This window comes from Lethenteron reissneri, chromosome 55 (assembly GCF_015708825.2).
Source record: "Lethenteron reissneri isolate LAM-NWPU_2019-01 chromosome 55, ASM1570882v1, whole genome shotgun sequence".
In the NCBI taxonomy this organism is placed as follows: domain Eukaryota; kingdom Metazoa; phylum Chordata; class Hyperoartia; order Petromyzontiformes; family Petromyzontidae; genus Lethenteron; species Lethenteron reissneri.
Window position 1 is genome coordinate 4,860,501 of NC_083833.1, and position 25,725 is coordinate 4,886,225.

The window sequence follows — 25,725 nt, forward strand, 5'->3', positions numbered from 1 at the left end:
GGCATTAGTGGTGAATTTACCGCATGCGTTCAGGGACTCGAGGACGAAATGTATGGAGGGGCCAATGTTATTCATATCCTTTTGTTTACGTGCATGTCGTACCATTTTCCATTGACGGATAAATGAAACGGATCCAATTAGACAAATGGGTGAGGCCAGCCAAGTGTATTATAGTGATTTTATGGTAATGCTATCAATCACTCCGTTCTCTGTATTGGACACACCTGACACACTCAGCAATGCCCACAGAGTCTCGTGTTTCTAATGAGAGTGAACTTTAAATCATGCCTCGCAAGAGGTGCCAAAAAGACACAAACATAAGCATTAAAAAGAAATGGCATAATGGGATGAACTGAAACAAACATAATAGGCACGATGAGTATTAATATTGTATATTTGTTTGAGAAAATTGCTACTGTTCCGTCAATTTAATCCCGATTGTGCGATCGGGGTCATGTCACGAGACAAATTCTACTTCTCTCGCAGAGCAGTTCGACCCTTGATGTTGGGTAATGGCGCGCATGATGATTGACTGCATGACAGTCAAGTTGATATTGTCTACGTACGCATGTAGAACTTCTTTCGCACCGGACGTAGCCAACCGTGCTAGTTCTTAAGAGCTGGAATTTATACCAAATTATGATCACAAGCAAACCTGTGATAATATTTTTGGGCAGTCATTGGTGACCAGACTGAGACCATCAATTAACTGTACTTGAGGATGATCTGGTTTAATCAAACCCTGGTTGTCAGCATTGCCAGTTCAGCGCCGTTACCTCGCTCACCCAGCCACCTCTCATGATAAACATTCATCAATGCTCAATATAACCTGAACGTCAACAAATTTGACAGTGCATACCAGCAGGAACGGCAACAAAAAAAAGGAATTAGATAGCCGGCGGTCAAACGCACATCTTTATTCAACCATCTCACCCAGAGAGATGAATTATGTTGTTGAGAAGTAACCCAATATTCAAAGATTCTCACATTTTAAACTGGGTGATAATTAGAAAATTTACTTTTTCTCAGATTGACTCGTGACTTAGTACAGTAGAACACCTCTGGTCACGACTATAATTCGTTCCATAACTTTGGTCGCAACCCGATTTGGTCGTGACTAGAACCTAATTTCCCCAGTGGATTGTATGTAAATACGATTAATCCGTTCCAGACTCCTACGAACTGTATATAAATAGTTTTTTTTATTTTTAAGCACAAAAATAGTTAATTATGCCATAGAATTTACAGTGTAATAGTAAACTATATGTAAAAACATTGAATAACACTGAGAAAACCTTGAACAACAGAGAAAACTAACATTGCCGCGTCAAGGTTTAGAATCGTTCAATAAGATGATTGTTTCGTCTGCTACATCAGTCGGTCGATTTTGAGAGAGAGAGAGAGAGAATATTCGTAAGAGAAATTCATGTTTCTATTGAAAGTAAGTTAACAGTAATATTTGGGTACAGTATTGTTTTTGGAAGCATTCGCCGTAATATCGTATGAACATTTACTTCACCGCATCATCGTATGAATGATGCGAGAAGAGATTAACGGGTTCTTATATTAGCGATTTACGTACTCAGCGCTTTCGCTCTCTAAATAACGGCTTCAATGAGGGGGGAGGGGTATGACTACACTCACAAAATTAATATCTTACTAAGCGAGACTGAGCAAGCGGCCACACGTGGGTCGCTGTTGTTTGTAAACAAACAGGAAATTTGGTGCTTGCAAAAAAAAACGGGGCGGAAGGGGAAATCGGCCGCGGCCGTGTTTGATCGCCACCCGAGTTTGTGTTCGTGACCAGATTCAAAAGTTTTGTGAATTTTTTGGTCGGAACCCGATTTGGTCGTGGTCAGAAGCGTTCGTGACCAGAGGTTCTACTGTATTCATATCATGAGATGACCACTAGAGGGAGCCCAGTAAACATGACCTACAGCAATATACCACCTTATGTCGTGGATGCGTTCCTGAAATGTGCGACGAATATCGAAACGACGTAAATCAAAGCAATTTCTCCATGAGAAGCTAAGCAGAGAAAACGGAGGGCGCGGTGAAGCTGCGTGTTAAAACGCGCACAATCGTCCAGACGTACTCACAACATTAGATTAAATGACTAAAACTTCTGTACTCAACGCGAGTGTACAGCGGTAAACTTTAACACGAATTATACAGGGTGCAATAAGAAAGAGTATAGGATAAAATACATCACCAAAATACGGTACGTAAATAATATATTGTACTCTACAGTACAGTCCATTTCTATATGCGCGATGCAAAGTAGTTCGTGTACGGGGTAGGTGAAGGCTGAAGGCTGAGAGGAGACGGATCCGAGAAGGACGGATGATGCTGTCAGCGACGTAAGCGTGGGTTGAGGCGACATATCGGGTAGTGGTATTAGTAACGACGTAAAAAGGGGGAGACGTAAATTGGGGTATTAATGTAGACCATCAAGTTATAAAATCAACAATAGGTGTCAAAGTTTAATTAAGCATTAAATTCAGTGTTGCTCAAACACCAAAAAGAAAAGGTTAAATTTAAATCTAGAATGCAGATGGCCATTCCTCGTGATAGAGTTATACAGATTACTTATATTCTTCATCCATGTTTCATGAAAACTGGCTCAGTCGGTCATAAAGTGCATGAAAGATCATTTGAAAAAAAAATATACGAAGAATTATTACCTCAAATATATCTGCTGAAAGTGGGAAAATTGTTTACGCATTAATAGTCTAAACGTGAAGGTTAACATTAAACAATTTGTGGATGAGAAATATTCTAAAGTAGCCTTGAAGTAAAACATTAATGCAAACTGCCGGTGGGCACAGCTTAATGTGCACGGATACACAAAAAAAAACATAAATATTAGGTTACCTCCTCCTGGAATACTTGGAATTCATTGCAAAGGCCAGTGACACAAACAACCCACCTCAGTCACTTTAACGAGACAGCGTTACGAGCTGGTGGCATGGCCAACAACTCCGTGCCGGTCTTAACGACTGCGCACCAACGTTTACGCGTTGCACACGTGTGTGCAAGTTGTTGGGTGGGTGCACGGAGGTTTTTTTTCCGAGTACATTCAGCACCAGGAAGGATTCCCCAAGCTTTGGGTTGTTAGTATACTCGGCAGACTTTAAGATGGGGGCTCTAAAATGCACAAAATCCGCACCTTCGATTAACACGGATGGATACGTATGGTGCGAAAGAAGTTCTACGTATGTATAATACATACAAAGCCAGCTTGCCTCTCAAAGCCAAAGAATCATCATAGTTAGCTCGGTTTACCCACGTAAATGGGAAGGTTTGAAGCATCTTTGAATGAGCTGGGTATAAAATTTGCTTCTAACCGCTTTTTAGACCTGATCACGAACAACGGTGCTCAAAAGACTGGCACGTACAATGTCACACACAGACCACATTTGAATCCTACAAATTACGCTAACATGTCTGGATATTTCTGTAAGGGTGAAAATGACCTGTTATCACAAGTTCACATTTCTTCACTCCCAAATGAAGCTGGAAAACTTCACAGTTATTAACAATGTGCGATACTAAATGTCTTATACAACACTAGCTTTACTACCCGGCTTCGCCCGGGACTTGGGTTCACCACGCCCGGCCGCCTTTGTCTCCCCAGTGGCGATGTTCACACACCCCACCAGTTACTCGTTTGAGGCTGAGTCGACCTCGGGGCGGCTCAGGACCGGTTCAAATAATCGTCACCAATGGTGGCCGTGAGCGGGAATCGAACTTGGGTCGCCGGGTTCGTAGCACAGCGCGCGAACCACTACACTACCGCTCCCCCCACACACGCGCACGCGTGCGTCCATAGGTACACATACACGCGTTTGCTGCAGACACACACAACTTTCAGGGTGCGTACGGCAGCAAACGACTCAAATAAAAAAGCAATGCTGCGCGAAGAACGCCTTAGACCTGCAACACATTTATATGGCACTTTACTCGCGGAGAGTGGGGGGGGGGGGGATGCGTCACGTCAGCAAGCACGCTGCGTAACGCTGCCGCATGCGGGTGACGTCACAAATGTGACGTCATAGCTCACTTGCCTTGCAAAATATATCTATTATTGCGCCCCCCACCCCCCCCAAAAAAATACGAAAGTCTATTGTTATACTTTTTGCATTGTCTACAGTCTGGAAACTACCCACTTGCCAAATTTCAAATTTGTTGCATGTCGGGATGTATGCTAAACATTTCGAACAGACACACATTCACAAATTTTCCTTTTATATATATATAGACAACTGATAAAGTAGGAAAACTCTTGTCCCAGGATAGTCCTCCTCGTGCCAGTTCCAACTAGAAACAGGCTTAGAAATGACATCTACCACAACCGGTCCAGTATTTTCTTTGAGGTGAAGGTAATCGCTACCTGAAAGTGGTGAACTGCAATGACCTGAAAACATTCACTTAGATTATTGAAATTATGCATTCCTAGGACAACTAATAATACCATAAATTCCCCTGCACCTTCGATGAGCACGGTTGGCTACGTACAGTGCGAAAAAAGTTCAACATAATACACACACACACAACAGGGGAATTCCCAACGTGAGTTATCATGCATACCACCTGAACTGTCAGTCATTAGTCAATGCAGTATGCACAAATCACAAGGATACTAGTTTAAAAACAAACATGCATTTATTCACAGAAAGAGATAGGGTTTGCAGTGGCCCAAAAACAATTCGACTCTTATTAATGATCGTCAAGAAGACAAGGTCTCCTTTACAATTGTAAATTGATTATTTCAATAATCTTTCAATTCCAAAAGGTGTGGAATTCATAATAGAATGCAGTTCAACTTTAGGCCACAATTGAACCGATCTGGTAAGCCTCAACATTAAACCGCACGGCACTTTCCAATGCGATTGGTCAGCGGAAACCATCATATGGCACCGGCAGCAGAGATCATCGGTTACCATGTGCTACGTGTGAACAGACACAAAAACACACACACATACCAGGGCTGGAGTTTTATCCTATTATTAGGACATTTCGATAAGTGCGGCCAACAGATTGGCAATTTTCATCGTTTACGTTGCACGCAATTTTTCGATAAGGCTCGACATGGAAGGAACAACCCGAGTCTCTTAAAGCTCTGTCCGCACTTGCCTTGCTGAGCATGTAGAGGTCAAGGATCTTGCGCTCGACGATGGGGATTTTCAACGTGGAGCCCTGCAGCTCCCAGAACTTGGCGATTTGGTCCAAGAAATTCAACTTCACCCGAGTCTGTGCCTGAGTGAACAAGATGCAGTGCAGCGGATCAACGCACTGCGGCAAAGGCCACTGCCAAACCGGCAGAAGAGCTGCAATGATTTTGACAAGCACCAAAGGCTAAGTGAGTGTTGTGCGTTTTGTGTGTAAGCTGATGCACGTTTTGCCAGACCACGACGAATACATCACACACAGTGCCCGATTTTGATGCGTCACTTTAATTCGTTTTAAAACAGTGAAAATATAAACTAATAATAACTTAAAAATAGATAATAGGGTGAAAAAGCTTGCTTTCATATACTGTCTTCTCCGGATAATACACAAATTAGTTATGCTCTATTTATAAAAAAAAAATGGAGGTAGGTCTTATAATCTATTGTGTGCGAGACCAGATTTGTATAAGTTTATTGACACCGGCCACAAGTTTGGAATGCTTCTTAAATTCCAAAGTATTTTATAATCTGGAAAATCCGAAGTAAAAATTGGAAGGATCCTTTCTGACCAAGGCAACAAAATAAAATCCAACCTTGGAAGAGACATTAAGGTTACCTGCCAAAAATCGGTATAAACATCGTGAATGGTAACGTCACACTGGGGCGCTGCCATATGCAATGATCCGCCTTAATGTTTCTCCGGTAGTTGGAAAACAACTGATTTTGGTAGTGCTTTACCTCCAGCTCGTTGAGCCGCTGAATCCTGGGCGTGAAACGAAACTTGTCCACGTCCACAGCAAACGGTGGCTGCCAGTCCTGAAAGCAACCACACAGACAACACAAGACTGAATGGCCGCCCGACACACGAGGACCCAATAACGGCACTCCGCGGCGAGAATTGTCAAGTGTCAGGAGCTAATGCAGGGCTGGGGATGCAGTGTATTGGGGACCTTCAATTAGCACTGGTTCGCTACGTACGGTGCGAAAGAAGTTCAACATACATACATACCATATTCAAAGACAACACATTATCAGAGCACGTTTGTTTGCATGTTTTTCCACGAGTACGTGTGGTTAATGCAGACTTGATTCCTTGCAAACGTTATCTATTTGGTGTTTGAACATCTTAATGCCCGTTTTATTGGCAGAAAGGTTAACACCGATTCTTATTTTAATACCTGCTACTAGAAAAAAGCTCCCATACATATAAATACATAAATGACCAGCAAATATGAAGTCAGTCTTCCTTTATCTAGGGAAGTCCATGGATCATGGAGTTCATATGCTGCATGATTATTAATATTATTCAGCCTATTTACCCAGGGAAACTACACCGAGTCTCAAGTCTTTTCCAAGAGGGTCCAGCCAAGTATGTCCAGTAGAGGATTATGTTGCTGTGTGTAATCCCAATAAAATAACCTACAGGTAATATTATAGCAGGGGAATGTTTACTTGGCCAATACCGGTCACATATTTTTTTTGCTTTGTGAAGTTTGTTTGCGAATTTGGTAAGATTAGATAGTGATAATCAGATTACATGTTCCATATCAAATGTCGGTTATTTTCCTCCCCACATACATTCAAGAGCTGTGCATGACATTTATATTAGATTTGATTTTCATATTATTGTTTCAATCTCAGATGAGAATTGTGACTTTCAAACAAACAGTGCAACAGTGAGTGTGTTTTGTTACCAAAATAAAAAAAAACTAACCAATTAGGAGAGCAACCCCAGACAAAACTACAAGAGCCAATTTATCTATTTCGTATCACATACGTGATGGCAGAGGTAACGTCACACTGGGGCGCTGTAGTGGTGAAATATGTGAACTACCTTGCCTGGTATGCAGGCGTGTGTGGGTTTGATCCCGACCCCGACACCTGTATATTTGGAGTTTGCATGTTCTCCCTGTGGTGGCATGGATTTTTCTCCGGGTCCTCTGGTTTTTTCCCTCCAAATTAATAAACATGCGTTTAGAGTATTTGGCTGCTATAAATTTCCACGTGATAAGCCACTTCGTTGAGCTATCATTTGTGGCCAGGTCGCTTCAGAAAAGCGCTATATAGCAGCTCAGTGGCCCTTACCTGGTAAAATTAAATAAAACTTTAGTAGTTTTAGTTTTTTTCCCAGCAGGTGCACGCTTGACCATTTTCACGGCAGCAAACCATGTGTGCACACAAAAGCCTCGTGGGCATTGGACATACTCTGGCTTGCATTTGGACGTGAAAAGACCCTTTCTCGTTGCTTTGACATATATCGACTTGTGTGCTAATCTCCTAGAGCGTCAGCAACTGCATATTGGTAACATCTGATCATTACTTTAATGCATTACTTTTTTGTGTGCAACTCGGGAGAATTATTATCGGATTTGTGGTTGACAGGTCTCTTACAAGGCGTCCTAATCCTAAGAGTTGCTGGGGTTAAAAGTTCACCGTTCTTGTACCTTAATGTAGCAGACAACAAATCTACATATATTGAATATAAGCATGATAAATTACTTTCAGGATGGCACGTACAATATTTTCATAAAATGTACATCAACATAACCACTATAGCAGAAGAGGCAATCCATATTAAGATATAAATAATTGAATACGATTCTTATGAAAACAGAAAACAATCTCTGTACGTGAACTTTAAAAAGCAAGAAACTTCCATGATATTTCGCATCAAGTGCTCATTTGTGTATAAAACATCGTGACCACATTCCAGGAAGCCATGTGTAAGAGATACTGGCAATGACGAGGTCAAATTAATCCAAGAGGCAGTGTGTTTTCGACTGAAAACTGGAAAGCACGAGTTCCAAAATTTCTTTAAATAACGTTTAATCAGCCGAATGCTTTGTGCACAACTTTCAAAGGACAGTTTTTTGTTACTGAAGCATGGTATTAGGTGCAAAATAAACGCAATGCACTTATACAAGGCAAAATATACAAATGTGGCCCGGAAGTAGGATGCAAACAAATCATTCCGTAAACAGCAAAGTAGATGAGAGTGAGAAATGTTTAAAATTTCCAATGTGATGCAGGAAGCATATGGTTTTCCATAGAATAGCCCACAGAGTAGATGGCAGAGCAACTGCTGGAGGAACCCATGGAGAATTTAAAGTTAGAATAACGCAAGCAACAAGCATATCTATCCTATAGAGCATAGCCCATCTAATCCCCGTAAATTAGCACAAACTCTGCCTATAATTCTAAATTAATTCTAGATTTGAAGCTTTCGTGACTGCAAGGATTCATATTCTTGGGTTTTTTCGGTAAAGTAACATAGGTAAAAAATTAAAATTAATAAAAGTAAAATAAAATAAAAATCACGACGTTTCGGAGGCAACACAAGCCTCCGTCTATGTAGACTAGCCGTAGCTTCAGCCGCACCAACCTTACCATAATAAAAAAAAACTCCTATCCAGGGACCTGCCCTGGCTCCTCCCCCCTCAACCAGTATATATACGGGGTCGGATCTCTTGGAATTTCTCATTTACTTGATGCAGCAAGCGTGCTGTGACGGTTCCACCTGAAGACGGAGGCTTGTGTTGCCTCCGAAACGTCGTGATTTTTATTTTATTTTACTTTTATTCATTTAAATTTTTTACCTACGTGACTTTACCGAAAAAACCCAAGAATATGAATTCTAAATTAACAAAAATAGCTGCACACTACATTCTGTTATGCTCTAGAAGACATTCTTCTCTATAAGCCTAAGTATTATTATGCTTGATTACTCAGGAAAGCCTCATTGAGTCAAGCCTTTTTCAGGAGGGTCCTGCCAAGCTTTCACTAATGAGTATTTGCAGGTAATTTTGTAACAATTAAATTCGCACCTCCAATTAGCACAGTTGGCTACGTATAGTGCGAAATAAGTTCACTCATATAGACATTCATTTTCGACCAACTTAAATTGTATGTTTTAATTAGCTTTGGGAAGAAACCAGGGAACCCTGTGGAAATCCACGCACTACACAGGGAGAACGTACAAACTCCACACAAAAAAGGCACCCTGTCACCCATATGTATGAAACTCAAAAATATAAGGGGTTAATCTCTCCCCCTCCTACCCTTCATAAGAATTTAGAAGCAATTATAAAGCATGTAAGACTTGTCGTTAAGTTCTCTTCAAAACTGAGTAACACAAATATTTATTCAGATTTTTAAAATAATAAAACAAAGAGTTGCACAGCATTAATTGCACAAACAAACATGTCATTATTGGCATAGGGTAAATGTATTATACGCAGCGGCACAATCACAAAGAAAACAGAATGACGTTTCAGCTTAAAAACCTCTCTTAATGTACTTGCTACAATAACTTGAAATTTGAGTTCTGTATCCATTCAATTTCAGGCCTACTTATATAAACCACATTTGTTAGGAACCTGATACAGGTTGAACTTCCAAATAAATTAACTAGTGTAAAAAAGGGGATTTCTATTCGGCATGGTATAACAATTACGCAAGCCATTCTTAGTGTGTGCATCGTGTGTCTACACAGACATAATCTGTCCCATAAACACGAGTAAAGGCAACACGACATGGCATTACACCAGTGCAAGAATCTAATTCCATACACTGACCATACATTCACGGAACATTATTTTACAAATTGCATTTTCTGTAAGAAAACACTGCACCCTGCGTGGTGGCGGGGGAGAGGGAGGGAGCAAAAAATTATCCACAGCATGCGTCTTCACCCACGAAGGGCCAGAGCGGGCTGGACGTGCGTACAAAGGAGCCTGTCAGCAAATCCAGTGGGGACAAAGTGGCAGGGAAGACAGAGCAGGTTATGACTGACATGTTGTGCAGCTTACAACACAAGAAAGCTGCCAAAGCATTTGTGTAAGGGTCATGGGCACAGCACCCCAGAAAATCTATGGCATCGCGACAATGTCAAACAAAACGCTCATGAACACGGTGCAGATGAAGTCACTGAAGGCACAGTCTCGTAATGGTAACAAGAGTGGCTACATTTTGGGTTTTGTTCCAATTTGATAAATACCTTATCGTTTATATCACGGGAGTTTCCTGGAGAGTTTACCCAGAAATGCACAGCGAGTTTTGCGTCATTAGCCTTAAATGCTATGCCGACCACACGGGATTCTGCACCAATGAGGGTGCATGATGCCACATTTCACCCATAAAATCAGCACGTTTTCTTTAAAAAGCTTGACAAGCACTGAAATCAGACAATAATTGAGGGAAATGACAACCAGTTATACAAAACACCTATGCTTTTTTGTACAATTTTCACGTGACATGTTAATTCCGACTTCTGCCCTTTAAATTTGTGTGCATGTTGATATTAACCTTTTAGGATTTACATCTGATACAAGACCATTCATTCTAATAAGACATCAACTCTAAAAGTGTCCAGTAAATAAAAGTTATCTCTGTGGAAAATAAATAATGACAAGGGTCGCTGCGATATAATTTAATATTAATACAATATTTATTTTCAAAATAGGATGACAATCGCAATATCAGTTTCCGAAAACTTTGTAATGGTATTACATGTTTTTTTATTGCATTGTTTTGTGCTTTGATGTACTTACAGTATATGATCCAAACGGATGCTTAATTTTTAAACTGTAGTTTACTCAACCTAAGCCTGCCACAAGTCTTTAGATAAATAAATTAACTGCACACGTTACAAAAAATAATTAAATTAACCCCAAATATTAAGTCAAATAATTAGTATGCTATCAATTACTCCGAAAAAAACATGTAGTAAAGTCGTAATTTCATAGATAATATAAATGAATTTAAGTAAGACTTAATATTTCAGAAATATTTTGTCAGGTCACAAAGTGTTTTGAGAAACAATAATCACAGCGTAACAACATTTAGCAAAACGGACTATATTGCTACAACCCTACCAACAACCAATTAATCCATCCCAATGTGGCATCGCAATGCCGGCACGTGAGGAAGTCCTGCAACCACGGTAAACAGAGTGTATATGTATCTTGCTGTTTGTGGTTAAGAGCTGGCTCGGCTGGCAGGCTGCAGAAATGCCATTTGCACCATATCGTAAAACACCCTTTATTTTCATAAAACACAAGCACAGATAGAGGGCCACGCATGGGTCTCATCAGCAAGCATCCCCGCTGGGTGCAAATTAGCAGGAGGGGACATCTGGTTGACAAGAAACGTGGCATGACAGCTCACAGGCCCTGCCATTGAAACCCCGCGTGTACTAAACTCACCGCAAACCTACATTACTCTCATGCCATTATGAGCATTTCGTAAATGTAATTTAAGCCAACGTGCAATTGAATAATGCACACTGCAGTTCAGCTTATCACGATCAATGTACATATCTCACTGTTATCACATACATGTTGCGTTTGATTTGCATGCGTGTATCTTGTCGTGACTTTTGCATGTTTATTGTAAGTTGTATTGCTCTAAATACAACTTAAATTACACGTGCACACGAGCATCAGTATATTTGCTATATTGCTTTTGCAACCATCAGGGTTGCTGATCTTATGAGCATTTTTATTCATTTGTCTGGAAAAGGTTTCAACATTAGATATTTTTATTCTTAATATTCGTAAATAATGATTATCGCGGTATTTGAAAAAAAGGTAGCCTCCCTATTACACACAGGAGGCGACTGAGCGGAATGCGTTTGTTGTTGAAGGACACACTTAGCTATTACGTTTCAAAGGAGCATCTGCAAATAACGCCAAAAATAACAAGGAACTGCCCCTCCCATAGCTTTACGATTGTTTCACTTGGGGTATTGCTTTTTCTGTTCCCAAGATAAAGGTAAACGTCGCAAGTAACTTCACTCAGCACGAATACTTGCTTGCATGTTGCTCACTGCGACACTTATTTTCACGTCAGTTATATTTTTAAAAAGTGCAATGAGAGTCAAGATGAGTGTCGGAGGTTATCATTTGCCAGCAATGCAGGGGGTTTTGGAGATAAGTTCACCACAGCGAAACCTGGTTATAACATTACGAAAATATCTTCTTGGTTCTTTCGGTAAAGTCACGTAGAAGGGAAGTAATAAAATAATAAAAATAAAACATAATTATTATTTTATTACTTCCCTTCTACGTGACTTTACCGAAAGAACCAAGAAGATGAATCCCTGCAGTCACGAAAGCTTTAAATCGAAAAATTACGAAAATATATACACTAAATGACATGTTTAGAAAGAATACCGTTTCGTGGAATAGATATTGAGCGGAATATAAAACAATTAAAATGTATAAACGTATTTAAATTTTCTGTCATTGAAAAATACATTTAATGGGAATTCTTGGAATAAGATGCATTACTGTATCTGACGTGCTCATTTAAACAATTTTTTATTTCATCAGGTAAGGCACCCCGAGCTATACTACTCTTTTTCAGAAGCGACCTTGTCACGCATGATAGCTCAACGAAGTGGCTTATCATGTGGAAATGTATAGCAGCCAAATACCCTAAAAGTATGTTTCTAAATGTGAGGGAAAAAACCGGAGGGTCCGGAGAAAAATCCACTCGACTATGGGGAGAGCATGCAAACTCCAAATATACCAGGCATCTGGGTTAGGATCGAACCCACGACATATCCTGTATACCACATGAGGTTACTTAACATTTAGTCACCTTGGCGCCCCATTAGTTGGAATATTTGGTTGAAAATTGTAAGGGGGGGGGGGGGGAATGATTCTCTCCACAACATGATGCGCTTACACTCAAGTGTTTCTTCATATATATTGTGTGTATGTGCATGATATATGTTTCAATATTGCCATTTGCTTTAATGAAGGATACGTAATGGGGCAGCGGTTTAAGCACTGCTTTCGGCATTCCTTAAAAACTAAATTTGATTCCAGGCCAGGGCGAACATTAGTGGCGATTGGCATATACATGATCATGGTCTCCCCTATTCAATAACCTAAAGTGACCAGCGTTTTAGGGTATAGTATAGTCCAAAAACGACACGGCGTAGGGCGTTAATCGAACGGGATCTGACAGGTTTTGGACATTATTGTGTGTAGCCCAGGCCTCCTTAACAAGGGGACGTTGTATGCTATTAAGGTGCGTACGAACTGAAAGGAAAAAGTTCGTGGGGGGAACATTGGTGCGTGCACACAAGTGGAATCATGCAAAGGGGGGGGGGGGCAAGTGCAAAACCCCCGACGGGGAGGCGATTCACAATGAGGGACGACACGAACCAAAAACATAAACAAAACACCGGCGATGACCCGCCTGCAGACAAGCCAGCCCTCGCGGCAAAAGTTTACCCGGTGGGGTTTGTTTTGAAGCGAACAAGTATTCCCTCACCGCAATGGCTTCAAGCAAAAAAAAAAAATCTCAATTTCGCTAATATCAAAAACCGAATCTCGGTGGGCCAGGAGTCCATTTTGCTGCAAGTATATACAGTAATGTGTGTGTACCACACGGCTCATTAAAGACCACTCTCGTGTCACAAACTAAAGGTTCAACGCAAACGGACCCGTCCCAACCGATGCAGCAAGACATTGTAAGCAAAACAAAACAACGCCACTGACACAACTCCGATATGGACAGATAACGGACGGAGGCGCTCGCTGAGGGCGCTGTAAAGTTGCGGCTGTCAACAATCACAAGACACCGCCGCTCTTTAAATCACCCTGCCCGAATCGCCAACTACAATCCCCGTCATGTAGCCCATTCACAACAACACCACCATCTCGACGGAGCAGGTATGGATGTGTCAAACTAGACCTTACGACCCCCCCCCCACCCCTGCCTTGGTCTACCGGCGCCATCGCTCGCGGCCCCGCAGGGATCTCTAGGCAAGGCCGCGGCGTGGGGCCGTGCTAGGCCGCGGCCCCCCCCGTGCTTTTGTTCGGCGCGGCGCCATGTTTGACGCCGCCGCTCCTCCTCGGCACGGCCGAGTACGCGGCGAGGGAGACTGGCAAGAGAGGAGGAGGAGCGGGGGGACACGGCAACAAGGCGACGGACGTACGCAGAGGCAAGGCAGCGATGGAGGCACGGGGAAGTGGGAGGGGGGTTGGGGTAGGGGAGGGGGGTGGTGAGGGGGGAGGTGAGGGGCGGCGGCGGCGATCAGCACAGCAGCGGCCGCACTTGGCTCACCGGCGGGGGACGGATCTTGCAAATCCCCGTCTTCTCGGCCGACGGGCGAATCTTGGCGATGTAGCCCATGGGGTCGGAGAACTCTTCCCACGTCGGCACGAACACGGGGCACTCCGGCGGCGCCACGAACTCATCGAAGGCCGCCGCCGCCGCCGCTGCCGCTGTCACCGCCATGGTCGCTCGCTGCTCGCCACCACCACCTCCTCCTCCTGCTGCTCCTCGTACTCCCTCCTCGTTATCCTGCTTCTCTCGGCTGCTGCGGGTGGCCAAGTTGTCGGTGGTCGTGATGTTGTTGTTGTTGCTGTTCCTCGTCGCTTCCCGTGCTCAGGCCGAGGGCGGCGGGCAGCGCGGAGCCGCGGCCCCGCGACCCAAACAACGCGGACACACAAAAGACATTGTTGGGTGAGGGGGGCGGGGCCTCGGGGGGAGGAGGCGGGGTCAATAAAGACAGGGGGCGGGGTCAACGGCGCGGTCACGCCCACCGTCACCACAGCGTGGCGAGGGTCTCGTGCCAGATCAGAGGGTTTTTCACCTCTGCGTGTGTTGGTACGGCCGGTGGTGGTTCATTCATAAACAAGTAAACCCGTAAAAACAAAGTTTTTCACTCTAAATCCTTTATATGCGTGGCGGCTAGAGTTCTCTCGTCCTCTGGCTTGAGATGGCTGCAATCTATGGGTCAGATGATTGTCTGCCAGTATTAAGCAATTGGTAATTAAATATTTAATTAGTTTTCCCTAAACAGTGTAAAATTTTGGAAAAAAAATTTCACGAAAATTAATTGTCACGCACAACGAGTCTGTGTGGAAAATGTCAGCTCGATTGGATCACGGGAAGTGGGTTAAAAAACGACCGAAAGATTTGCACGGTCCTAAGCAAGCAAGCAAGCACGCGAACTTAATATAAAGGATTTAAAAAAAAACATTACTCAACATATTCGTCAACAATTTGGCCTAAATAAAGTGTAAGCAGGAGGCAACGTTTCGGGCAATGGCCCTTCGTCATAGCACATACATCAGTTGAGCAGACAATACGTCTGCTTCATAGGCGTGTCCACATTACAAAATAAAATAATTAGTTTTTACATAACCCATTCGCCGCACTGACATTGCATTTGCTTCTCAACAGGTGATTGAAAGTTCATAAAGATGGAGCTACATGTCCCCACAGAGGAGAGCGTTAACAATATGCAATAAATGTATGAGATTGGTGGGGGAAATGTAATGAAATGTCGTTGTAGTTTGTCCCTACTTAACTTTTCTGAGTGGACATGTCAGATAAGATAATATGGGAAACACTCAGATATATTCAATTATCTATTGCAATATTGCCATATCTTGACCACCGTCACAGCTCACACCTATAACACAATGTCTACCTAAGAAGTACTTTATTAACGATACCCAAGTGTCTGCGAAGCTCCCAAATCGATTCGGTAACTTAGTTTCTGATTGGAGTGGTTAGTTAGTTTCCTTCTGATGAATTTAGCATAAATTACGAGCTTTGCAATTCACTTTATTGTTCCAAGACGTGCTATATGTCCAATGTAACATCCCAAAAACAGTCGTTGTTAATTAAGCTATCAGTACTTTATACTGATAGGAACCTCCTGGTTACACCAGTCCACATGGGATTATTGTGTCCGTCGTGCAGGGAGGGCCTGGGTGGGGAGGGAGGGGCTGGGTGGGGAAGGGAGGGATGGGTGGGGAGGGAGGGGAGGGCGGGGAGGGGCTGGGTGGGGAGGGTGGGGCTGGGTGGGGTGGGGAGGGGTTGGGTGGGGAGGGGCTGGGTGAGGGTGGGGAGGGGTTGGGTGGGGAGGGTGGGGCTGGGTGGGGGTGGGAGGGGTGGGGCTGGGTTGGGAGGGGCTGGTCACCCTGTGGTGCCCTTATAAAACTCAACGTTTAACCTACTCACGCCGGCTTGTGCCCGCCCTCACAGTCGGGCATATTTGCGGAATACACCACGCCGCCGTTGACCCTGGCCATTGACCGAGCAACCCAACGTTCCTTCCAGCTCCCTCCGCAGGAATGTGTTTTAAATTGCACATTTAAAGGAAAACTTCTAAAACACAACTAATCAAGCTTCCTCATTAAGTACACTACAGTGGTCGTGTTCTGGATAACAGCGCGTGGAATGCGCTTGCAATAAAATCAGGGTCATTGCCCAAAACGTCTTCTATTATATTTATATATATTTACTTTTAAGGCCATAGTGCTATGAACGATATGTGTTGAGCCATACCTGTCAGCCCATACGGCTTATCCGTATTCTTGTACATGGAAATTCATAATATTTTTTTTGGGTTAGATCGCGTTCATAAAAATGTGTCCTTAAACCCGCCACCACCCAACACAACCAATTAGTAAGGTTTTTCACGTAAGGGGCCGTCCATAAATGACGTCACGCACCTGGGGGGGGGTCAGACATTTGTGACAATGTGTGACAAGGGGGGTGTGTGAGAAATGTGACGTCACAAAAAATGAGCAACTTTAAATAAATATATAATTGTTATACCAACACTAATTGTTATAACAACACTCCTATAACATTAGAGTGCAGCGCCACATTAAATACGCACTACAATGACAATAGTTTAAAGCGATTTTAAGCACGTTTTATTTTCAAAATGGAAATATGGTTTTGGGGGGGGGGGGAGCAGAGCTTTGTGACGTCATATTTGAGGGGGGGGGGGGGGTCTGACTTTTTGTGACGCCGTGTGACGAGGGGGGAGGGGGTCAAAAATCGTCCAAAATCGCGTGACGTCATTTATGGACGGCTCCTAAACAGAACATGCCAATTCGTTACTAGTGTTGAGGTGTGAAACACGACACGAATGCAGATCTTGTCGGGGCTGACGCCAAACGGGTTATTACGGGGTCTATTAAGGGCTTTCGCATAGCTTTCTGGAAAGGGCGAACCCAAGTCACGGGCTAAGCTAAATCTCCCCAGGGGAAAGTGTACTGGGAAATCCCTACGCATTCCAGGCTAACGGGCTCTTCCCACAGCGCTGACCGACGATTCATACAACTCGGCCAGCCGGGTAAAGTAGCCCCCCCTAGCCTGGTGCTATGTCTCTCTTACCCTGAGTCTCCACCTCCCCACCGCTCACCGCTCATATTCCCCGTCCCGGTCCCTCCTTAAATACCCCTAGGGGCCATGACGTCACTCCTCCCGAGGCGAGTGTGACAACCCGTCATCAATCTACTACTCAACACTAGTACAGCAGATTTGAAGCTTTCGTGACTGCAAGGATGACTGCAAGGATTCACATTTTTCTACGTGACTTTACCGAAAAAACCTAAGAATACTAGTACAGCACACCGGCGTGTTGGAGAGCAAATCCACAGCATTGATATAATCTGAGTACTTAGTGGCATTCAAAATACTCAAAATTAGTTTTCAGGTCCATATGGCGTACCGCCGTTTCAATACGGGCAATTTGCTTTGTCTATTTGTTTTTGTTTCTCTCTTCTGATGGGACTTTGTAGGATAAACATTGAGATTTATAAAGACACGGGGTGATCAATAATGTCTGAATTGGTCTGTAATAAGACAGGCACTGATAGGGAGTTGCCAGGTATGGTTGAGCTGTTTTAAAAAATATATATATATAATTGTGCTTGTGGTCCACTGCCAACGCAGCAGCATCACAAATTAATGTGTTCAAATTGTATATTTTTTTCGGTGGCTGGCATTCAAAATTCAAGTGTCCTCTGGCAAGATGTCCTTTGTGACGTCACGGCAGGATTCCCTGTGAGAAGTGGATGGGTGAGGGGGGCTTCTCTCCTTTAGCAATATGGCCGCTGCGTGACGTCACTGTGGAAAATCTAAAACCGCGCTGCGCCTTCCACGGGGTAACCGCCCCAACCCCCTCCGCCGCGCACACCCACCCGCCTCCGAGCGTATCCTCGCGCGCATCGAAAGTAGTGCGCGCGCGTTCAAACAGCGCAACTCACCGGTTTATATTTTTTTTGCACGGATACCAACATCGAAAGCACGCCGCTGCCAGATATAATCGATATGCGACGTGCGCTCGAATGCAAACGATGCTAGGGGTGCGGCGGCGGGGGGGGTCAGGTATTTTTTTTTAGGCACGCCGTCATTATTTTTAAAAGTAGTTCCAAAGCGAGCAACGTTTCAAACGCACACCGACGACTCCGCCCCCCTTGTTTAAAGGGCTAAATCCGCGCTTCTGATTGGCTCGTGCGCCCGACGTCACGCACGTGGGGGAGGGAAGGGGAGGGGGTGACCGCGTGCCCGCCCACGTGTTGTTGTAACCGTCACGGGGCGTGCTCTCGACGGCTCTATTAATAGCGCGTCCCACGCTGACGCGTCGATAAAGACTTCAAAAAAATTAACCCGTAAAAACAAAGTTTTTCACTATAAATCCTTTATATGCGTGGCTGGCTAGAGTCCTCTCGTCCTCTGGCTTGAGATGGCTGCCACCTATGGGTCAGATGATTGCCTGCCACCATTAAGCAATTGGTAATTAAATATTTTAAAAAAAATCCCTAAAACGTGTAAAATTTTGGAAAATTTTTTCACAAACATTAATTGTCACGCACAACGAGTATGTGTGGAAAATGTCAGCTCGATTGGATCACGGGAAGTGGGTTAAAAAACGACCGAAAGGTTTGCACGGTCGTAAGCAAGCAAGCAAGCACGCAAGCGAACTTAATATAAAGGATTTAAAAACCACGACACATTCATCGATACAACACCGTTCGTTGTTGCCTTAAAAGTGGGAAAGGAAATAGCAAGCGACGTTTCGGGCAATGACCTCTTTTATCGTAGTTGCGCAAATAATAAAAACAACAAAAACTTAACACAATCGTCAATAACACTGTGTGTGTGTGGCCTTACAAGGAAAACAAATATATAATAGCCGACGTTTCGGGGAATGGCCCTTCATAGCACATAAATAGAGCGGTCCAGACATACATGTCGAATATTAGTTGGAAACTGCACTTTCCACCACGGGGCCTTATACTAAATACATAAATAATGTTTTTTCATTAATGGCAAGCATTTCTGGCATAACACTATTTACCAAGTGATTTAAACCTAAAACAGATATGGATTCCACGGTACGGTGCAATATTTAAACTCACAATATGATGATTATCGCAATATCAGTTTTCCCTAACTTTGTACTTCCATTGAACTTGTTGTTATTGACTTTAATTAAATGTTATACTAAACTTTACTTCAAGCACGAACAAACATTTTAATAAAACAAATTATGCCACTAAAGTTCACTGCTCATGCGCTTGCCAACAACACATCTTTCAAATGATTATAGCCTTACAATGGACAACGATCACAACGCACGTGCTGTCAGTTACACAATCAAATGAACCGCGGATATCATGATCTCACGACTGGTATCGTGTACTGCAGTTCATCACTCTGGAAAACGTTTCCAAGACACCATTCAAATGGACGATAGCTGTTTCTCAACGCTAAAGACGATAATTATATTTTAAACTTGTGACGCGTCGCTGCCACACAGTATGCGCTCAGTCTCTAGGAGAGAGAGGAAAACTCGGAGTTGCGAGGAGGAAACACAAACGAGCGGGCAAGGCAACAGCCAGGCGGGTGAGTCGATACTGGCAATTGCCCAAGCTCTGCGGACCTCTACACATATATAGTAAGGTTGTGAATTAATTCGTGTTTATATCTGGGAGGAAACCGGTGCACCTGGAGAAAACCCACGCATGCATGGGGAGGGGGGGGGGGACATTCACACCTGGAGGACCCTGAGGCGAGCGAGGAAGATTGTGGCCGATTCCTCTCACCCTGGACACTCTCTGTTCCAGCTACTCCCCTCCGGCAGAAGGCTGCGGTCCATCAGGACCAAAACCTCACGTCATAAAAACAGTTTCTTCCCATCCGCTGATGGCCTCTTCAACTTCAACAAGGCCAAGGGCTTAAAATGACTTTTACACTTACTATAACATTTTATCTACAAAATTACACCTTGCCATATTTACAACATTTTACCCTATTTGTATTTTTGTATTTTAAGATTGTATATTACGGATAATTCACATTTTATATTGTATACTAATTTAAAAGTTTACATACTTTAGCCCCTTAGTTAGACTTTGTAACTTTAGTATAATTAGACTGTATACCACTTATTTAAGTTTTAAGATTCCTACATGTTGAATGTATGCACCTTCCTGCCATAGTAAATTCCTTGTCTGTGCGAACTTTCATGGCGAATAAAACCCTTTCTGATTCCGATTCTCAATTCCACATTTTGCTGTACCGCCACCTCCTGGCGAGCCCGGGTATGGCTCCTCGAGACTCGTGGGAAGGGAGTTTCACAACGTTTGTGCGACCCACCAACCCTCGCCACCACAGTGCTGGATCAAACAGGCCACGTGCATAGCCACCACCGCCTGGCTAAGTGACAAAGCTGCATGCAAAAGGAGAAAACGCGCCTGTGAGGACATCCACCGCAGAGGTGATACGATCAAACCGGCTCGCGTGCAGGTGCGGGATTTTGATTTTAAGCTTTCGTGACTGCAGGGATTCATCTTCTTGGTTCTTTCGGTAAAGTCACGTAAAATAATAAAGCATTTATTTTTATTATTTTGTTATTTTCATTCTACGTGACTTTATCGAAAGAACTAAGAAGGTGCGGGATTGTTTGATGCATCACAGGACCGTTGAAGGAGGAACCGCCAGTATAGGATGGATCGTGGCTGATGATGAACATCCCCCAGTGGTCACTCGAGGCTGCCGCTGGTATTTTAAACAAAACGAGCCTTGAGTCAGGTGAGAGGCCACGAAGACATAATGTCTCAATTTGGCTGAGGCAGGGTAAGCGTTTCCAGAGAAGGCATATTATACTCACGTGGCAAAGAACGTGAACTGATGATGTCCAGGCCGTAGGACACCGAAGCACTGATAACGGAGTCCTGTATACAATCTCGATGTGAAGCTTTCGTGACTGCAGGAATCCATACTCTTTGGTTCTTTCGGTAAAGTCACGTAGGTAGAAAAATAATAGATCACGACGTTATGATCGCAACACAAGCAATCGTCATCAGGTGGGGCAACCACAGACGACCCCCTATTTCAGCAGTTGTTTCTCCTGTATATATATATCAGTGGGTACAGAATTTCAAGTTTTAACATCATGGGAGAAGTGGGGGTAATTCACAATTGACCCCACCGCACGCGTCACACGCGACCAGCCGCCCATCGTCGACCAGTCGTGGTTATACAGAGGCGGGCAGATTTAAGAAACTTACCTATAGTTTTAACTGCCGCTTCGGGAGATCGAATTGTTCTCACCATTTGCACGACGACAGTAACCCTGTCTATACCGTACGTGTGTTTGATCTTCTTTCGCACCGTACGTAGCCAACCGTGCTAATTGGAGGTGCGGGGCAAGGGCAGACAACTAAACACAAATAAGTTAAAAAAAATAGTTTTCAATCTAGATGATGATTTAAAAGTGCACAGCACCAGTGGCTTCTTAATATCGGAAGGAAGAGCGTTCCAGAAGGCCGTAGAAGCTCATCTGAAAGCGGAGTCTATAGACAGTCAAAACATTGTTGGGATAACATTTTTACACTGGCAAGCGATGGTGTTATTTTTTGTGGCTCTCCAAACATCAAAATCATAAAAAAGAGACCTGCCCGTCTGCTTCGGTTAGATGAATCAGCAAGAATAGGCTCGCGTGTATTTAGCGTTTGACATTTGATAAACGTTTGGTTAACATTCACTGTATCCACCACCACCCCCCCCCCCGCCTCTAACCCCCCCCCCTCCACTTAGTTTTTTGTATGCCCCCCCCCTTTAAACAAGGTCACGCTACAGGGTTGCTTCATAGGAAGGCTTGACTTGTAACAGAACACATTTAAATGGGACGTCTTGAACCTTAACTCCAAAGCACATGTTGGGGTTAATGAGCAACTGTGTGCGATCGGAGCTTCTTCTGAGCGCCCTTCTCATACAATGTCTATCCTGTCCAATGAAGGGTCATTATCCGAAAGGTCTCCTATAGTTTGTTTAATTTGTGCTGATGTCCCATGCAATAGCTTGGACGTAAATTACAGTTCCTTACCAGGTCGCCATTCAAAAACCCAAAGAGTTCGTTACACATATATACAATGCACAATGAGCTGATATTCCGGATAAAGACCCTTTAACAGAGTTTGTTCAACAGTAATTGTCCAAAACATTAGGCAATTATATTCTCGGCATTATAAGACATCCATTTCCGCCTGATTTTAAAGCAACCGTTGGAGGTGGCGTCTAAAAATGCGATAGTTTCACCAGTTTTACTCTTTGGTTCTTTCGGTAAAGTCACGTAGAAAGAAAATAAATGTAATAATATAATACGACGTTTCGATTGCAACACAAGCAATCGTCATCAGGTAAGAATGCATGAGAAAACAAACCTAGTAAACTTAGAAATATAATGCAATACAACACAGAGAGTCGGCTAACACAACAGTCAACACCCTACCTGGTTGATTACGTTCTTCCAAAGATTGCAAAATTTGAGAGAGAGAGACAAAACACAGACACGGAGACACATTTGTTCTAACTTTATTGTGGGGTGGTACATATTCATTTTATTACGATTATGTTGACGTCTTCCATAATTTTCCGTAGAAATTGGGCCTCATAGGGTAAGACAGACAGTGCGGCTGATGTGTTGTGTAAAATATACAGTACTTGTTTTTTTTTACGTGCAGAGAAGGAATGAGACATGTAGCCAGCGCGTTTATTCTGTGGCATATTTATCAGGTAATTTTCCAACTTGCCATTATGCGATGTGTTTTGCGCAAGGTTGCCTACGCAACCAAGGCTCTTCCCGCACTTACCCAGTAAGAGGCCATCCAGCACATCAAAATTGATTCATTCTGGGGTCAAAAATAATGTATTTCCCCCCCCCCAATTTTTGTTGTAATTTCATTCAGTCCAAAGTCACTACTTCGCTCGTATTTTGACGAAAGAAAAGCAAAAACCTGCAAGAATCTTCTTGGTTCTTTCGGTAAAGTCACGTAGAAGGGAAATAATAAAATAATAAAAATAAAACATAATAAAATAATTCTCACGACGTTTCGGCCACAACGCAAGCAGCCGTCCTCACGTGAAGAATGAAACGTCGTGAAAATTATTTTATTATGTTTTATTTTTTTATTTTATTATTTCCCTTCTACGTGACTTTACCGAAAGAACCAAGAAGATGAATCCCTGCAGTCACGAAAGCTTTAAATCGAAATTTAACCTGCAAGAATAGTACCGCCACGGAGATGGAGCGAAGGTTTCAGCTCACGTCAGTCTGGGGAGAGATGGATCCTCGCATTGCGATGGGGCATGGTGACAAGTTGAGGGAGGCTTTCATCCAGCAGTGGGTAGATCATGGCCGGCGATGATGTATCGATATCTGAAATGTTAATGCAAATTGCAACATCCTGACGATAATACATCATTCTAAAACATCAATTGATACCGCATTGCATTAGGCTACATAAACCAGGTATGTTGAAATCGCTTTTGCGTAACTGTTAACCGAATAAAACAAACCGGTAAAAAAAAACGGTTACCGGTTTGGCGCACGTTTAGGAATGTCGAGCAATAAGCGTGCGACATTTGTAACCGTTTTTAACTGAGAACCGAAGGGAGCTGCTGTGAAGTAAATAGCGAGCCCATTGGACCGAGAGTTCAGAGGTCGCCAGGTACGATTGCCATCTCGCGACGCGGAGCTGAAACAGCTGATGAAATCCCTTCAGTCTCGGTCCACCCAGCAGTAACACATTCCTGCGGAGGGAGCTGGTAGGAACGTTGGGCTACTCGGTCAATGGCCAGGGTCAACGGCGGCGTGGTGTATTCCGCAAATATGCCCGACTGTGAGGGCGGGCACAAGCTGGCGTGAGTAGGTTAAACGTTGAGTTTTATAAGGGCACCACGGGGTGACCAGCCCCTCCCCACCCAGCCCCACTCCTCCCCACCCAGCCCCACCCTCCCTACCCAGCCCCTTCCCACCCTCTCCTCCCCACCCCACCCCGCCCCTCCACACCCAGCCCCTCCCTGCACGACGGACGGACACAATAATCCCCTGTGGGCTGGTGGAACCAGTGTGTTCCTACCAGTATAATCAGTTGGTTGATGGGCAGGTTGAATGTGGTGGGGGTAAAGTGTGGGTATCCCCCACCTTTTGCGAAACATTTGGCCAGCGTGGAAGAGTAGGCCAAAAAAATACCCAGTTTCTTTTCAGGTTGCATGTGCTGGGGTCAAGTGTGGGTACGACCACCTCCGCATCCGAATATTTATTTAAACCGGAGGAATCCTATGAGATTCAAAGCGCTTTTTCAAATATGTCCAGTAGGGGCGGGTCAGAACATCAGAACGCTACCAACGTCACCAACGCGTCTGCTAAGCGTGAATGTGTAGAAGATACGGCTCTAGAGCTCTCTCTAGTGGAAAGCCCTTCCACCGCCAGTTGCGTGAGCAATTGCAGGGCTGCACCTTTACATTGTTACCGTCGAAAGGAACGAACCACGTGGTCACTTCATTAGGCGGAGGCGCTTTGAGACCGCTGCCGCTGGTCAATCAAAGAGTCGCACGCCCCGTGCCGTTTGTCCGTTCGTCACGTACCAATCGTGCCTAACATTCATTCCTTCTGATTTAAAGCTTTCGTGACTGCAAGGATTTATATTCTTGCTTCTTTCGGTAAAGTCACAAATTTTCTTGCTGTGGATTTCACACCTGATGATGATTGCTTGTGTTGCAGTCGAAACGTCGTGATAATTTTTTTTTATATTTTTATTATTTTATTGTTTCCCTTCTATGTTCCGCTGGGAGCGGTTTTGCCCGTTGTCGTTTAACAATCGTGACATGTCTTTTTATTATTCGCCTTTTGGCGTTCTCTGGCCTGACACTGGTTAGACTAGGCCATAAAGAAAGCTGTCTCTGGTCTAGGCCAATCAGTTTCAAAGACAATGCATATGTTATCAGAGCATGTTCGTTTGCATGTTCACCACGAGTACGTGTGGTTAATGCAGACTTGATTCCTTGCAAAATGAAAAATCTGGTGTTTGAACATCGTAACACCTGTTTGATTGCCAGAAAGGGTAAAACCCATACCTGTCAACCTCTGAGCAGTGCCCTACCTTATTACAGACCAATTCAGACCTTGTGTGACACCCTTCAAAATCTCAACGTTCATCCTACAAAGTCTCATCACAAGGGAGAAACACAAACAAATAGACAAAATAAAAATGTTTCCCCGGATTGTACGCCGTATGGCCCTGAAAACTCAATTTGCCTGTACAAGGTTTACGGGTAAATTGTATGGGCTGACAGCTATGAAAACCTATTCTTATTTTTTCAAATTGTGATATAATTACCCAGGGTGAGCCATAAATTGTGTCTGTGTGCGCGCGCGAGTGTGGCGTGTAAATTCACTACAGTACAACTTACAAGGACACACTGTTTAGACACCCTCAAT

The 25,725-nt window shown here is 43.6% G+C and overlaps 1 protein-coding gene across 3 annotated transcripts in view; it reads right to left on the reverse strand.

Moving 5' to 3' along the window:
• The window catches only part of KDM5A (lysine demethylase 5A), a 54,849-nt gene extending 40,201 nt beyond the window's left edge, over positions 1 to 14,648 (reverse strand). For all 3 annotated transcript variants that reach the window (XM_061574517.1, XM_061574518.1, XM_061574516.1), the window contains exons 1-3: positions 14,250 to 14,648; positions 5,910 to 5,987; positions 5,137 to 5,259 (exon numbers count right to left, since the gene is read on the reverse strand). In XM_061574517.1, coding sequence (XP_061430501.1) covers positions 5,137 to 5,259; positions 5,910 to 5,987; positions 14,250 to 14,423 — 375 coding nt within the window. In that variant the 5' untranslated portion in view covers positions 14,424 to 14,648. The remainder of the gene's footprint in view (positions 1 to 5,136; positions 5,260 to 5,909; positions 5,988 to 14,249) is intronic.
• Positions 14,649 to 25,725: the final 11,077 nt, after the last annotated feature.